The sequence below is a fragment of the Micropterus salmoides genome, unplaced genomic scaffold (genome assembly GCF_014851395.1).
Source record: "Micropterus salmoides isolate LMB-PRFRI ecotype aquatic unplaced genomic scaffold, ASM1485139v1 Ms_hic_scaffold_6, whole genome shotgun sequence".
NCBI classification, from domain to species: Eukaryota; Metazoa; Chordata; class Actinopteri; order Centrarchiformes; family Centrarchidae; genus Micropterus; species Micropterus salmoides.
Genome location: NW_024044348.1, coordinates 22,602,890 through 22,619,905, shown reverse-complemented (window position 1 = coordinate 22,619,905; position 17,016 = coordinate 22,602,890). Strand labels below are relative to the sequence as shown.

General features: G+C 39.4%; 1 protein-coding gene across 1 annotated transcript in view; it reads left to right on the top strand.

The window, feature by feature from the left end:
* The first annotated feature begins 1,043 nt into the window (after nt 1-1,043).
* Nucleotides 1,044-17,016, top strand: part of LOC119889857 (chromodomain Y-like protein 2) — a 43,215-nt gene continuing 27,242 nt past the window's right edge. The window contains exons 1-2 of the mRNA XM_038700751.1: nt 1,044-1,326; nt 16,437-17,016. The exon at nt 16,437-17,016 is cut by the window's right edge and continues 27 nt beyond it. Coding sequence (XP_038556679.1) covers nt 1,303-1,326; nt 16,437-17,016 — 604 coding nt within the window. The 5' untranslated portion in view covers nt 1,044-1,302. The remainder of the gene's footprint in view (nt 1,327-16,436) is intronic.

The following is a 17,016-nucleotide window of genomic DNA, read 5'->3' as shown; positions in this document are numbered from 1 at the left end:
CAACAAAACCATTTACAGTGATGACATTTATTTCTATTAAAACAACATGTTGCGATATTTTTACTTAGTAACACACACACATACACGAACAGTTACTCTCTAAATATAGTGGGGCCTGGAAAACAGTTGCACATCATCTGCACTGAGCTCCTTTCACCAGACTTTCTCCCTCAGTATCAACAATGTGAAACAGGCCAAATTTGTTTTCATTCACTGTACATGCTTTTAGACAAAAAAATAATATCTGAATGCTTTGCTATGTTGCAAAGTTTCTTAGAAGTGCGAGAAGTGTGATTTTTAACCACATTTTCAATTAAACTTGAATTGTCTTATTGAGTTATTTAGATATTACTACGATTTCATATGTTCAATATTTCATGCAAAACATTTCTACATAATTTCTTACATGATCTCTTTACTTAATCTTCACTGATGACGAATTTCTCAACATTTCAGTTTGAGACACATCAAGTCACAAATAATAAGTCATGATGACATGTGAATTCATGTGGTGCCTTACCATATGAATCTAAACCATACAGCCTACCATAAAGCTGTGGAGTACAATGATACTGTTGAGGTGATGAGCAGCCCAACGGAGTGCTTGTTATTTGAGATCCTTTTATTAGATGCAACAGGGTGACTGCAAAATGAAATGGAAATCAGATATAATTTTTATAATTTTTTTTTTTCTCAGGTACTTTTTATTTTAATTTATACATTTTAACCTTGTCTATGTCCATATTGACAAATGTGTGGTGACATACAGGTCACAAGGCTTCCAGTAAGTCTTCACTCATTATAAATAGTTCCAATTCATTTATTCTGGATGTTTCTTAATGAGTTGAAATTAAGATTGAATCTGGTCTTCTCTTGTCAGTAAAGTGGACAGGTAGAGTGGGTCATAGAAAGGGAACTGTCTCAGCTGGTGTCTTTGAGCACAAGGGATCACCAGCGTATCATCTCCCGTTGAGTAGATGGATTGCAACAGAGCTCAGGGCGCATGCAGACCATCAGGCAGTGCATTTTTAGCCAGACTAATTTTCAGTCTTCCACTTGGGTCTGGGTAAACAGCACCGCCCCGATGGTTGTTTGTTTAAAGTGTGGAACGATCCTTCGCAGAGCGCCGGGCTCGATTGACACTGCCTGGTGATCTGCTACTGCGGATTGCTCAGAATAACAAGGCTGCTCGCTAATTCCCGTCTATCGGGGCTTTCGCCGAAACACCGAGAGAGTATAGGGTCCAAAAAAAAGCCAACAAGGCAGGCAAGAACGCCGCGCCGCCGGAGTCCGCACCCCAGAATGGCTTCAGGAGACCTTTACGAGGTAGGATAAAACCATGTCCAAGAAAAATGCTCTGTAATATTGACGAATAATGGAATTAGGAAGTAAAGGGGAGGGCGTCGCGTATGTAAAAAGCGATACTAAGCCCTTTAACAGGCGAAACTAACCCTTCTCAAGCTTTGCGAAGACAAGGTTGGTTAATTTATGCTTACACTTTATGTAGCTTCCGATATAGGCTACTTTGACCCAATTCTTAACGGCTGTAGTAAATAGATAAGATGTAATTTACGGGCTGAAGTCTGTCGCCGAGTTGAAAGTCGTGGTAAAGTGACAGCAGCGCTGAGAGGACGGACATGGTGAATAGCTACAGACGGAGTGATGGTCCTGAAGGTGCGCATACATGCCAAAAGATATTTTGTCATCACAGCCTTTACAGCGGTTTGACTGTTTCGCAGGCTGTTTGGCATATAAGATGAGACACCAGTTTATTTTTATCGAGCAGTCTAAACAAGCATGCGTGAGCTTCTTTCACAGTTGATGTGGGAATTTGTGATATTATAACTCCGACAGTGTTGGGCTTAAAAGTTACCCAAATGGGTGGCAGAAAGGTCACGCTGCCCTCGTGCGCAACATCACTCTGGAACCGGAGCCAGAATTTGCATGAAGCCATGGTTTCACATCAGCGTCACCGAATCAGGCACTTAGGTGTCATTTGGCTTTGGTATACTGACATGGTGTCATATGTTTCAATTCATGGTGGTCACAGAGATAGGCTATGGGTTATTTGAGAGTCTGATGACTTCCAAGGACAAACAAATAGATTTTGTTAGACATAACAAGTTTTTTCTAAAGTTAAGTAGGCCTACACATACCCACAATGTGTACTTCACCTTAACATGCCACACAAAATGTGCATCTGCAAAGAAACTTGGAGATCCTCTCATGAGTGTTTAAGGAGATAACACTAACTGCTGGCAGCATTGACAAACAAGTGAGTGAAACAGGGCATCAGTTAGAAGACAATAGATTAAACAAGTGAGAAGCACTTGGTAATTGCCTCTTCACAAACTGTTATTTTACAGTTAGGGCCACCATATTATTGCTCTCTATTCTGGAAACACATTTAATTTGGAATTACACAGTGCTGCCAAAAAGAGGATCTCTGGACAAAATTCCATAGTCCACATTAATATACCCCCCCATGTGTTCATGTGTTTTGGCTATTGTCAGTTTTATTTACTCCCCTCTTTTTTTGCTTTTCTCAAATAGGGGAGACCAGGTATGGTTGTCACACGGGGAGAGTTGTAACAAGACCAATTCCACCAATTAGAGATAACATAGGAGTTAGGTGATCATTTCAGTATTTACCTGCTTCCATCAAGTCTGGAAATAGGTACATTCAGAATATATAGAGAAAAAACTGATTTTGAAGTAAGAAAGTACATTTTTTGACTTACACTGTATTTTCTTTAGTTTCTATACTATTGCAGATAGAATTGCATGACTTACATTAGATTGAAATGTAGTTTCTTAGGCAACATGTGATGCATTTTTTCCTTTCCAATTTCAAACCACTATGCTAATACAGCTAGCTAAACATTGGCTGACAAGGTTGGGGTGGGTTGTAACACTTCTTTAAAAAGTGTCACAACCATCCCCTATATATACAACTAGGGACTTTCTTGATTTTAATATTTTACAGAGTGCCCTTTGCATTCTGGACCTACCAAGCCTGCACTTCAGGGTTACCAGCATTAATTTGTCAGCACTGTGACCAGTACTTCCCATTCACATGTTGTCCACATGTTGGCGTATGTATCGGCACTTAATCTTTTCAATACTCTCTTCCCTCTCCGCCAGTGGAGAGGGCAGAGAAGTGTACAACACAGTGCACAAAAAAAAGTCCCAATACGCCAAAGAATAAAATATAGAAGTGCCAGTACTTCAAGCGCTGACTGTGACTCTGATTAAGAATATACGCACATTGACTCACACACACACACACCCAACTCTTTTTTTGTTAGACCTAAGGATGCACAAATATGTTTTTAATTAGGTACATTTTAGAAGTATTTATTAAGTATACTGTTAAATAAGTTTATTCAAAAAATACATTTACATACACATACTTCATATGCTCGTGAGTCAATGGACATTGTCTGTTACAGTGAAAGAGAAACGTTGTTCTTTTATATCACTACCTGGTTTTAAAGCATATCATATGGTGTGGCATCAATTTTTGCCTCTTTTGTCTTATTGTTACAACTTACCCCGGTATTGGGGTGGTTGTAACAATGGAACACAATGCATTTGACATCAACTCACGAGGTGTGTGATATTCTCGTAGAGGATTGAATTGGTGCCATTTGTGCACTGTATAAAGGTTTGGGAGCTCTAGCTACAAAATTCAGTGAGTTGTAGTTGCTGAAGCAAAAAGTGTTACAACCATACCCAGTCTCCCCTATATTACAACATGGATTTTAACTGAATATCTTGCTTAATTAATTATGCCTCTTTCAACTGGGGAAAGCTTCATGCATTCATGTACCACTACTGAGCAGCAAAACCTGTTCGTTTTATGCTGTGTTCAAGTCATATCATTGAGTAATAACGAGCTGCTCAGTGGGGAAAAAACATTCAGGCCAGCCTCCGACTTGCAAATTGTGTGAATGTATAGCAATACATCAATGAAGTAGTGGTGAGCAATATTGTACTTTTGTTTTGAAGTTTTACTACTAGATTGACAATGCTGTTTGTTCCACGCAGGCTGTTGGTTTGATGTGAAATCTGACTCATGTACAGCCTGTGCTATTAGTTAGATTTACTAGATGTATCACTCACAGAATATGATTTATTTTCATTTTAAACAATGTGTTTGCAGGCTTCGACGATCTTTTGGTTGTTTCCCTGCTGACATGACAACGAGCTCCATGGGTGACAGTTCTGTTTATAGTGCCCAACATTGAGAAGCTGATCAGAGTTCGCTGGTGTTGTACAGCTTTCATTTTAAAACGCCCTAAATAAACATTTTAAATATGGAGAATGGTATCTCCTATTGTTGAGGTTTATGTCAGGTAATCATTTTGAGGAGTGTGTGCATGTTGGGAGCTCAATCAACTGATACATACAACTGATAAGCTGATAATGTTATGTAGAAGTGGTTTGTTCGATGGTGCTGAACGAGATTGTTTGAAAAGTGGAGGCAGTATCGTCAGTCCAATTGTTTTCAATTGGAGTTTGATTCATATTACTGTTTGGGATTTGGGAAGTGAGAGAGAAGAAGTCAAGAAATGTAGTATATGGTATGGATCAACAGACTCACGTATTTTTTTTAGAAAAGCAAATACAAGGTGACTCCAAACAGCATTGCAGCTCACATTTATACGGGAAGGATTCACCCATTCCACACAAACTGGGTCAACCTGATGAGCTGAGAATAAGCCTGGATATTTTCCAACGACAAAGAACATCTTGACATCATTCATAGGTTTCTAAAAAGATGTTGTGAAGCCTGGGATTTTGGACTTTAGCTGACTTTAGAGCTCTCAAGTTAAAAAAAAAATACATATTTTGGAAAGAAGATGTTGGGGAGGCAAGGGAGTGGAGCATGGACTGAAAGGCTTTGGGATGAGCTAGTGACTCCCAGGACTGAGTGAAATAGGCTAAGACCATGGTTGTGTATTGAAATTCAGTATTTTTCTGCCACCATTGATTGTGGGAAATAATTAAATATTTGTTCTGTAATGTTCTGTCCAAATTCAATATTCAGTCCATAAGTGCAACAGGTTGTGCCGTGTGGACCAGTGTGGGCGCTTCTAAAATGCAATTTTACTCTCATCGATTGCACGTTTTATCTATCAGTAAACTAGGTCATCGTTCTCTTTTTCTTAGTGGAAAGTGGAGTAATCTAGGGAGTTGTGTTGAACAGATGATGATGACATCAAACCATCTGAGAAGTAATTTGTGAAAGCATTTTTTGTAAAATTGTGGATAAAGGTCAGGCTTTCTGCCGACTTTGTAAAATGCAGTGAGGCAGCAGAAGCACCGAGAATGAATGGAACAATGACAATTCCACAACGTTGAGATAGAGAGTAAACAACAACTTGGGGTCAGTCGCTGTTCAAATATATTCGCTTAACTTCCTGTTTAAAAAATAATTTAGTCAACCTTTATTTTAACTTGTAAATACATTGAGGTAGAGACCTCATTTACAGTATAGCTGTGTGGGGAATAAAGCAACAAAAGATCCTAGGCAACAAGAAACACAAGTGAAAAAAATTAGATGCAGATAAAAAGTAAAAAGAAGGGGGGGAACTAATAAAATAGTAAAAACTTAAGAATTAATAAAGCTATTAAAATAAAGCAAATTAATCAACTAAAACTGGAATTGAAATTGCCCACGGAATAAAAATGAGGTAAGCTTTTTTTCTGCATGTTATTCCAGGTTGTGGGTGCACAAGGAAAAAAACTACATTTTCCAAGCTCAGTAAAAACCTCCGGCACCTGCAATGTTATCCAGTCATTTGAGACAGCAATGAAGTGGGTAAAGGGGGGTAAAAAAAACATTTAGAGCCTTATAAATCAATAAAACACAGTTTCCATTACACCTTACAGAGAGCGAGGGCCACCCAACCTCAGTATACAGCTGGCAATGATAAGTATTATAATAATCAGCAGTGATGAATCTTAGCGCAAAGTGATAAACAGCATCCAAGGGCACAGATGAAGCATGCTTGTATAAAATCTCAATAAGCACCAATAGTAAAACGTATAGATGTATTGCAAAAAAGAAGTTGAGGTTTTCCAATTCTCTTCAATTACTTTTTCCCTCACCACCCAAAATATGCCTTTGGACCATCAAATCGGCTTCATGTAGGCTTGAAATGTGGCGTTAAAAAGTTTGTATTTTCATTCATGAAGAACAATGGATAACGATGGCTGTGGTTCATTTGAAATTTGTTGGTTGCAATCGAGGGCGTAGTATAAACGTGGGAGGGGTTCACATGAGAGCTCTCCACCAGAATAAAAAAAATGCATTTCCCACAATTCTATGATAATTCTATATAAAAATCTGCATGCGGAGAACATATTTTTGACTGCTACATTGACCATTTGAATTCAGATTTAAATGAATAGTCTGTGATTTTTCCAAAATAGTGGCTGCCCCTCCATTTGTTTTGGTCAGTTGCTTACTGTTCACTGTTACTGTTCACTGATTTTTAAACACACCTACCAATTAGACTATTGCATTGTGACCAGGGGTCACAGGAGAGAAGAGAGAAGAGAAGCGGCGGCTCACATGGCAGAAGGATGAAATGGTTTGAAATAAATATTATTATAGTGTAAAATAAATCCAAATATTTACCTCTGTGTATTACAGGCTTAAAGCCTTTCTAAATAATCAGACACTCGTTTGATTGATTTTTCCCTGAAGTGCGCAAGAAAAAAACATGAACAAAAAGAAACTTGATTTAGGATAATAAAACCAAACGGAGATATCCGTTTCTGCAAAAGAACACCTCGAATATGTTGGACATTTTAATCAGGAATCATATTAAATAATACTTGCATGCATTGAAATTTATTCTCATAAATAAGGTGAACAGGAGGACAAATTATATTTAAACTGATGCCGTTTTCAGTGCGTCAGTCGAGCAAATACGAGTGCATAGTTTCATGTATTGTTTTATGTTCGTTGCTTTATCGAGCCAAACTGCGCCAGCGTGTGGATGTACTGCGCTGCTTGTAAAAACACCTTATGGAAAAATAACTCTATATTATTGTCATTTACAAAAAGTCATATTTATTTGAACTTATCAGCAGCCTCTTTAATAGAGTGGACTGTTTATATAGCCTAAATAAATAAAACAAAATAAAACACAAGCAGAATTAATTTGGTTTACTCTCTTTTCAAACGAGGGAATCCAAATTAGTACCTGGGTCATCCCGTCTTGCGTGTGTGTGTGTGTGTGTGTGTGTGTGTCCAGCCAGCGACATCACTAATCAAGAGGCATGCCCGTTCCTGCACATCTGTTATAAAGGGGTGGAGCTCCGGTGCCCCCTTTCCTCCGGTGCACAAGTGTGGCGTGAAAGTGTGTTTTTTACCCGCGAAACAAGTGTGTTTTTTACCCACCAAAAGGAACGTCAGTGTCACACTGAGTTAAATCTCGTTTTGTAGCTTCTCTGTCAGTATTTGCGTCCTTTTCTTCATGCAGTCAGTACGTATTAATATTAATGAGGGCCGTTTCACTGACCATTTATAGGCAACTTTGGGCGTTTGAAGGGTTGGACATGGAGCTGATTGTGATTTATAAAGGGAACTTGCTCACAAGTGTGCGTAAGCACAGTTTTATAAGTCTGAATATTTTTTGGCGTACGCCGTTTTTGGCTTTTGAACGCACATACACTTTTAGTGAGGTTTCTACGCACAGTTTTAGAAATGACACCCCAGATATCATTATTTTAACAGATGAATAATGACTGACCTTGATTTAAATTTGAATATTCCCCTTTTATTACTAGTATTATTTACTGCTGACATAAGTTAAAACTAAAGTTATCACGCGTTCTATTTTTTCACCTGACCGTATCTCCAGAGCAGGACATCCCTGGCCACTGCTTTCAGCATGCCTCTCCCTGTCTCTCTGACTCCTTTGACTAAAACAGTAATTTTACCTTGCAGAATACTGGAATTGTTGGTCTACCACTGCCTTGATCGGTTAGTTTGTTTGTTATTGTGTGACTTTGGTGTTTTAATTGTTCAGTGTGCAATATCTATTAGGATCCATTGACAGAAATGCAATATAATATACTGTACATAACAATGTTTTCAGTGGTGTATAAAGACCTTACATAATGATACCATTTTTATTACCTTAGAATGAACCATTTCTATCTACATACACCACAGCTCCCCTTACATGGACGTCGCTATGTTTCTACAGTAGTTCTTCTTCTTCCATAGAGCATCTATGTTTCTACAGTAGTTCTTCTGCTTCTTCTACTACTACTACTATTCTGGCAGTGAATAATATATTTTCTTTCCCTCTTCAACAACATTCAGTTGTTTAATCTGCATCCTTAAACCTATGGACGCTTATTTTCTCATTTCTTGAGTGGCTACTCTCTGCTGTCTCAGACGACGACATCTTTTGTGCTGTGTCGGCCACCGTTGCTATCCAACACACTTTGAAAGAGGGGGGAGCTGTAGACTAAACAGTTAGATGCCACTAAAACGTAGACACTAAAGCTTTAAAGGGTTGGTTCAGATTCAAACTAACCTGTTAACTAACCAATCAAGGCAGCAGTAATCACACTTATGTTTTCCTAAAATAATTACGAACTAACCACAGACAGATCCCTTGACAGGGTTCATAAAAGGAGGACCTATTTAACATATTTGATTTTAATCTATATCTTCATTGTCCTTGTAACATGATTGTAACAAACAGTCGTGAATTTACAACTAAATCGCTTCAGTGTTTATTTGTTGTGGACACACTTAAGCTCAGCTTGAATCTTTAGCCACATTGAAATCTGGTACAGATATCCATGGTGCTGAGGATTAATTCTTATGACTTTGGTGATCCTCTTATTTTCTAGTGGCAACAGCAGGTCAGTGTTTTCATTTATCCAGTAAAATATCTCAACATCTACTTAATAGATTGGTTCCCAGATGATGAATTCTAGTGAAGCCACTGTTGTCAACCTAGTGACCTTTTCAAACTAACGATAAATCTAGCAACTCTATACCTTATAGGAATAGCTTGGTTTTTTTGAAGTGGGGCTGTATGAGGTACTTGTATATATTCAGTGTATTACCTGCAGTAGACGTTCGGTCGCAAATCCCCAGTTTGGAGAAACAGAGATTGTACTGCATGGAAGCTAAGCAATGTACTGCTTTAGACAGGTTCAGCAGCAAAGCATATTTTTGCCACCTAAAAGATCAGATTTTCTCAGCTGTATTACCTTTGCATAAGTACAACTTGGACACGCACTGTATAACGTCGTCGGAGATCAGCTTGAGCTATCCCTTTAACTCTTCTCTCTTGAAGACCGTCACAAATGTTTCACTTTCCACTCATGTGGGTTTGAATGGCTCTCTGGACTGACTGTGTTCAATGAGTGGGGGAGAACTCATGGGGCCAGATTTACTAAAAAAATGGTATTGAGAGAATGTGCGCTATGGTTTTCATGGAATTTTCGGCCACAAACGTGTGTGTATTTAGTGCCTGTCTAAACAAGACAGTCGGCTCCTTGGCTGCGTCTGGTTGTGCCCTCCAAGACTCACTCTGCGAGTAAAGGGGAGCTCATAGGTGCAGTTCAGCAGTAGGATCTTTATGAGATCACTAACCTCAGAAAAGAAATGATAATGTAGTAGGGATGTGGTCTGTGATCTGTCAGGGATGTCAAGACAGGTGTGTAATGTACATCTTGACCTCACTTTTGGGTGGGGTTACAGGTGCAACAGTTCATACATCTGTGATGTCATGGTGTACAAATCACACCTGTCTTCTCACTATGTTATGGGTTGCTGAGAAGATATGCCCACCTCCACTCTTCAAGCTCATATTTAAGCACCAAGTTTTACTAAACCTCTCTGGTCTGTGTATGCAACTTGGTCCCTCTTTCTACCTCCTCCACTTTCCTTCTCCTTTTCTTTGCATGTGTCTCTGCTGTGAAATTAAGTGTGACATTATCTGGCATACGGATGTCACGACAACCGATACTTTGGTACCAAGTCTATGCCAAAATTCTAAAAACATGCTGGTACTCATTTCTCTACAGTACCCTAGGTACTGAAACCGAGGTGGAGTTACTTTAATATTTAACATTCGTCGGTTTTGCGGCTGTTACCTTCAATAGCTCTGTGTGAAAGCCTGGATTTATCCCAGCTTTGAGATATGTTGGACAGTTAATTTAGGCAGACATTTTACAGTTTTCATAAACTCAAAATTGCCAAAGATGATGATGATGCAGTTGAGAACGCAAAGAACTGAATGTTGGTCCAATGAATGTGGGCCGGTCTTTTTGTGGTGTTTGTGGACTGCATTTCGTTAGCTGCGGTGTTGTCGCTGTAGTCAGAGAGAGGCTCGGGAGCGAGCATGCCGCTACTTCCTGACCGGATACTGTCACAAAAGAAGCAGAATAGTGGCCGTTACAAGCAGCAGGGAAAACAGGTGTGAGGTTACAGCCCATTGACAATAAGGCAGTAAAAAAGTGATTTCATTGAAAAAAGTACACACAGACCCTTTTAAAGGAGTGTATGGTGAAGTACATGGGATTTATTGTTTTAGGTTTTTCTGTGGTATCGAATTCGAAATAGAGAATCATGGAATTTCACTGGTATTGGTATTGACTCCAAAATGACATTCATGGTAAGCCATGCCAGACAAGGAATGTCCTGTCATGCCATTGTAATTCAGTGATACCCCTACAACACACACATCAAAGGTTGTTCACTCCTAGTAATGTGCTCAAATGTGAAAATCCTCAGATGTCCAGTTATTACCCCAGCTGAATTAAACCCTCTGGTAAAACATTCCCTGAGTGTGTTAGTAAAATCTTAAAGTTACTTTTAAGATTGTAAATTGAATATATTCAGTATCAAAGTTTAGAATGGATATTGAATGATCTTGTGACATTTGTGGATTAGAAAAGGAAGCTATTATATAGCTTATAGACAAACAAATATTTGTTTCTAGAGCAACCATTGTTCACCAAACAGGTCTAGGCACTAGTAAATATTTCTGTATACAGTTTCAGTTTATTGCAATGATAAGCTTCAAAGCCAGTCTATTACAGCAGTGCACTTCTACTACACTTATTGACAGAGAATGCCAACACGGGAGATATTTCTTAAAGGGCATGCTTTGTGACCCCCCCGGATATCACCTTGCTTCAGGTGGGAGATGAATATGATGATTGTGGTATTACAGAGACAGGTTACCTTGATTCATAATGAATCCTAATCCTTTGCCTTACCCATCACTGAGTCTTAAAAGCTATTGGCTAACTCTAACTAACTAATGCCGTGAAAGACATGCTGATGCAACGCGCGCCACGTTAGGCCAGAACTAAAGAAGTAATCATTGATAGGGTTTATCAGCAGGAAACCGATGGAGTGCTTACTCTGGGTAGGGAACCCCCGGATAAGCAGTTGAAGATGGATGGATAGATTTCCTTCAATGGCAGAGATGATGGTGATCTTGGGCCTTGGAAAAGTTTTGATCATAATAGAAATGGGCACGGGACATTGACTGTGTGAAGAGAAGAAAAAACAGAATTTATTGGTCAATCACAACATTATCCTTAAACTGACATTCATTTACTTTTTTGACCACTTGTGGTTAGCTCAACAAGCTTTAACAACATTAACATTATCACCATATGAAGTTCTTTTGGTGATCATGTTTGCAAAGTTGCCAATTGACACATACAGCATACACGGAGGGGCATTAGCATTCAATTGGAGTTGTGTGTATGGCCACCTGATGAATTTAAGTTGAATATTCACTCTTCTTTTAAGTAGTCATTGACTGATCCCGGCTAAAATATCTCTCTCTTCAATGTGCTAAATGCTCCACTGTGTTAACCAGCTAGTCTCTAACTTTGTCTGTTGTTGCTAAACATGTAGCGCAGTTTATCAGTGTTCTCACTGGAAAAAAGCTGATTACAGTAAACAATCTCTGAAAGTCGTCTTCTCTGCACAAAAGTAAAATGTTAAAAATGCCAAAACACTTGAAAACATTAGGAAGTATAATCTATAACATTAACTGACTTTTGAGGATTATCAACTGGTGTAGCTAGACGGGTTAATGAGTAATGTCAACGTCATGAGCCGCAGTAACTCGAATGCACCTAATGAGTTTGTCACAGTCAGCCATGTTTTTCATTCACTTTCGGCATGCACCTGGAATGCTTTAAGGTCGGAAGTTGGATATTTCAACTTGGAAATTTACCAGTTCCAACTAGTCTGGGACGCAGCATTAATGCACAAAAATGGAGGCTTGTGGGATGGTGAGGCAGGCAAGGGTCAAAATCAGGCAGCAGTCCAAACAGGCAAGAATCAAAAGCCCAATAAACAGCCAATAAAATGTCTTGGGTACAACAGATGAACATGCACCAGAGGCTTAATAACCAACCACGAAGCACACAGAAAAATAACAATCTAGCAAGGGGTGAGTGGGAATGGTCCAGTTAAGTATCAGCGGGCTGATGAGGGAAAGTGGAGCAGGGGGCCAGGTAAATGAGATGAAGGAAGTGAGAACAGGTGTGTTGTTTGGTATAGCAGTCAGGTGATTGGGAAAGGAGGGAAAATATGAGGGCATCTGGTGGATTAGTGGGGAATGACGATGAATGTGTATGAGGAAGTGGGAATGTGGCTGGATGATGTGTTCAAATTCTGTCTCACCGTGGGGGTTCCCTGTTCACTCTGCTGTAAAAGCTACTAAAATTAGATGGTTGTGTGTCTTCTGTAAACATACAGTTCAGGCTTGTTGTAGTGGGTGGAAGATGAGTATGTCCACACAAAGCTGCGTAAATACGTAAATGCATTTTAAAAAATCCATTTCAGCTTAATGTCCACTCACACACAGTGTTTTTTTTCGCCCTAAAGCTGCAATTCTCCAAAATGGTTTCCTGAGTGTGTAAATTGTAAATCGTTGACTTGGTGTTTCAGTGTGTACGAGGAAAACTGACCATTTGCAAAACAATGACGTAAGATGCTCAGCGAGGGTTGAGGTCTGTGTAGCAGTAGTTAAGAAGAGGGCCTTTAATCTAACCCTCTCCGTGATCATTCATTTTAAATGTCAATATAGCAGAACCCAGAGTGCAGCTGTTGTTATAACCTGTGTTTGTGCTGATTTTGTCGCAACCATAAAATAACAATTTGGTCAGCTTGTACTATGTCAAAGTCTATTCCCCCTTCAAATAGCCTTTCCCTCCCATTAGAATTGTGTTTTCTGTCCCTTACTGGATGTTGGCTGTGATGTTCAGTTTTGATGTTTGCCAGCTGAAAACAGGGTGATAAACAACAGATTTTGTTATTTTTCACTGTGAGCGGAGATCTATACGACCTAGCAGCACTAGTGCAGACACAAGTCAATATAGATGGAAAAAAGCATTTCAAAAATAAGATGGCTTAATGTAAACATATTCTTACCTCATGTCAGCATTTTTGCTGCCTTCCTGGCAAGCTCATACCTAAGCATCAAGTGTTTTTAAACCTCTCCGGTCCTTCTCTGCTTTTCTCTGCATGCGTCTCACTGCAATGCTGTTAAGTGTGACATTGTTTGGGATTGTGAGAAACCTAATCGTTTGTTCATTTCTGTGACATCCCTGCGGCTCACCCATCAAAGGCTGTTTACTCCTGTTAATGTGCGCGGAACATCTGAGAACATGATGAGCAATTATTATTACCACAGCTGCACTAAAGCTTCTGATGAGACCCTCCAACCCATTTTCCATCAGTCCCATAGCCCAAAACCATGCTACTTCTAAGTGTCCTATAAGTATTGTTTAACATACTAACCTGGGATTTGTCTTCAGAGTAACTGTAAGAGGCTGCTGTAAAATCAGAAGATCCTTACATGATACCTGAGGATGTTTCTGTTTTGTGTGCTTTTTATAGTGCTAGTCCTATGTTTGGCAGCATAAATGTGTCAGGCAGTGATAAGAAACCTAATGTATAAATATCCATCCAACACCTGCATAGTGCAGGTGTTGGATGATGTTGGATATGTGATGTTTTATCGTGGTGCATATGCATGATTGTTTTGGATGTGATCTGTCTTGCGTGTTATGAATTCTTTGTGATGTGATAATGTGTGTGTGCGTGTGTGCTTGTTGCTCTCATTGCTCACTCAGTGTCTTTATGTTAATTGCATTTATAAACAGATGTTTTGAATTGTCCTTTTTAAAGAATCAAATAAAATTAGAACATCTATGTAAAATATGTACATCAATGTTTTTCTCAGACGATTTTCACATAACCCAAATCTGAGAAACTGAAAAGCTGAAGTTACATTAATTAAGTTAAAATACCCAGTCACAATATGGTGTTTAGTAATTGCCACTCAGTAAAGAGCAAACATTTGAACAGTTTGTTGGTAAAGCCATTAAAGTCTACCAAAGTATTTGTACCTTTTTAAGTATTTCATCAAATTATGCAAAATGAACAGCTTACTCCCCAGACATTTCATCTTCAGTCTTATCAGCACCTTCTGAATTGCAAATTAAGTTGAATGCAATCAAACTGAATTGCAAAGTAATGACTCACACTCATTGAGTGATTACTCACACATTGTGTGAAGTTTGCACAACACTATCATAGCCTTTTAGCAAATTATGAAATATGTCACTGCCCTTTTGTTTATGCAACATGAACTTGTATTCTGTGTGTTATATAGACTATAATTTATTTTATTTAACATAATTTCACAAACTATGCAGACAGAGGAAGACACACAGATCTTAGGCTAATTTTGTTCTGTCTATTCTTATTTCATACTTTAGCTTTAGCTGAGTTTATTCAGTTACTGTACATAATTAAGTGCCTGGGTTAAATTGTACCAACTGCTGATGCTTTGTGATCTCTGCTGGCCTAACATAACTGTAAAATACACAGGCTTTTCGAGTTTTAGTTTGACCTCCAAAAGTTGATGTTTAATATCTCTTCACTATAGCAGCCTGCAGCTCATCTCAGCTCCACTGTGGTCTTTTATCTTTCTTCTGCAGGGAATTAGCCTGTTTCTTTAACTGACGCGTGTGTTTGTGTGTGTGTGTATATATTGCTCACATGCTGGAGTCAGTGTCTTTATGTTAATTGCATTTATAAACAGATGTTTTGAATTGTCCTTTTTAAAGAATCAAATAAAATTAGAACATCTAGGTAAAATATGTACATCAGTGTTTTTCTCAGACGATTTTCACATCTGAGAAATATATATATATAATACACACACATGTTTAATATATTATACTTTTAATACATTGCCAGGGAGTGTCAAATGTATTACTTTCATGGAAATCTGACCATTAGGTTTTACTAGAGCAGGGGTCGGCTTGGCAAATAAGTCTGCCATCAGGCCAAATATTTTTCAAGCTGTTACATGGCGGGCCAGAAGATGGTCAAATTATTTCAAATACTTGGACACTCGTGTGCACGTTTAGCTGAGACGGTAGTGTGCGGGACTCCCGTTGGGAGGGTTGTATGATCCCAACATACTGCGGTTATTTTTTTCTAACTTGTTAAACAAACTGGAGGACACTTTTGCACATGCTTACAGTAAAGCATGTGCTGCAGTATGTGTGCGCATCCTGGCGTTTGATTCGCATTCATATCCTATGGACGTTTATTTTCATTTCCCTGAGGAAATTCAGGGGAATCCAATCACACGTTTACTGACAGCTATTTCAGAGGACATAAAGCATTTCTTCTCGCGCTTTTATTTTAGAGACACAATCACTTAAGAGGAAGTGATTATGTGAGTAACTGTAGCTGTCATGACAGATCTTTTTCAGCACCAGCCGCTATCAATTTATTTATTTTTCTGCTATCAAAGCAATCTGGCTGCGAGCCAGATATTGCTGGTGGGCCAGATCTGGCCCGCGGGCCGCCTGTTGCCGACTACTGTACTAGAGTATTTCCAAATTGTACAAATAAGACACTTTGGCCTGATGGTGCCATTACAGTAAGTTATACTATAATTAAATAAGGGGAAATTCTGTATATGATGCAGTTTAGTGGACATAATAGTACAAAGTCAAATGCCATGTAAAAGGAAACAAAAAACACTCAGTGTGTGTCACTTAAATGGCCTGTTGAACAAATTTTTTCTTCATTGCGTTTTTGCATTGCGTTGTGATGCTCCTTGTCTGCCACACACACTGTGGCAGACATTCATAAAACCTCTGCCATGTGCAGGAGAGGCTGATGTTGTACTGTTCTCATTGTCTATTGCACTGTGAACTTTTGTGCTGATCAGTACTTCATACTGTTTATTTGTCTTCCTTTCTTAAACACAGTAGTGTTTTGGGAGAAGAAAAATAGTACATCTGTATATTAAAAACATTTTTTCTTAATTTGCCTGTTCCCGTGTGTGTGTGTGTGTGTGTGTGTGTGTGTGTGTGTGTGTGTGTGCTACCTTCAGGTGGAGCGGATCGTGGACAAGAGGCGGAACAAGAAGGGCAAGTGGGAGTACTTGATAAGGTGGAAAGGCTATGGAAGTAAGGAAGACACATGGGAGCCAGAGCACCACCTACTGCACTGTGAGGAATTCATTGACCAGTTCAACAGCTTGAGACTGCACTCACACAAACGGCCCAGACTTCCAAAGAATCGTCAAGAGCCCCTCATCGCCAGCCACCCATGTGCTACAGAAAGCTCCAGAGCTAGGTCTGAGACCCGAAAGAAGAAAAGGACTTGTGGCTCCGCTGTTGGGGTTAGAGTAGGGGATGTTCTGGGCATTGGAAGTGGAGGGTCAGGACCCACTCAGAAGCAGAGGAAGGTGGTTGTGGGACCTGGGAAACATGCTTTAGGGGACAGAATGAGCAAAGCCATTACATACAAGGCTCCTTCACTGGGGGGGCCTCACTTTGTTCCACCAGCGAGGGTTCCTCATAATGGACTCCAGAATGGAGAGATGGAGCCTCTCATGTACAAGACAGCAGCAAGGGCGCACAGACTGCCCTTGGACAGAGTGGATGGAGAAGTAGGAAACATGGATACAA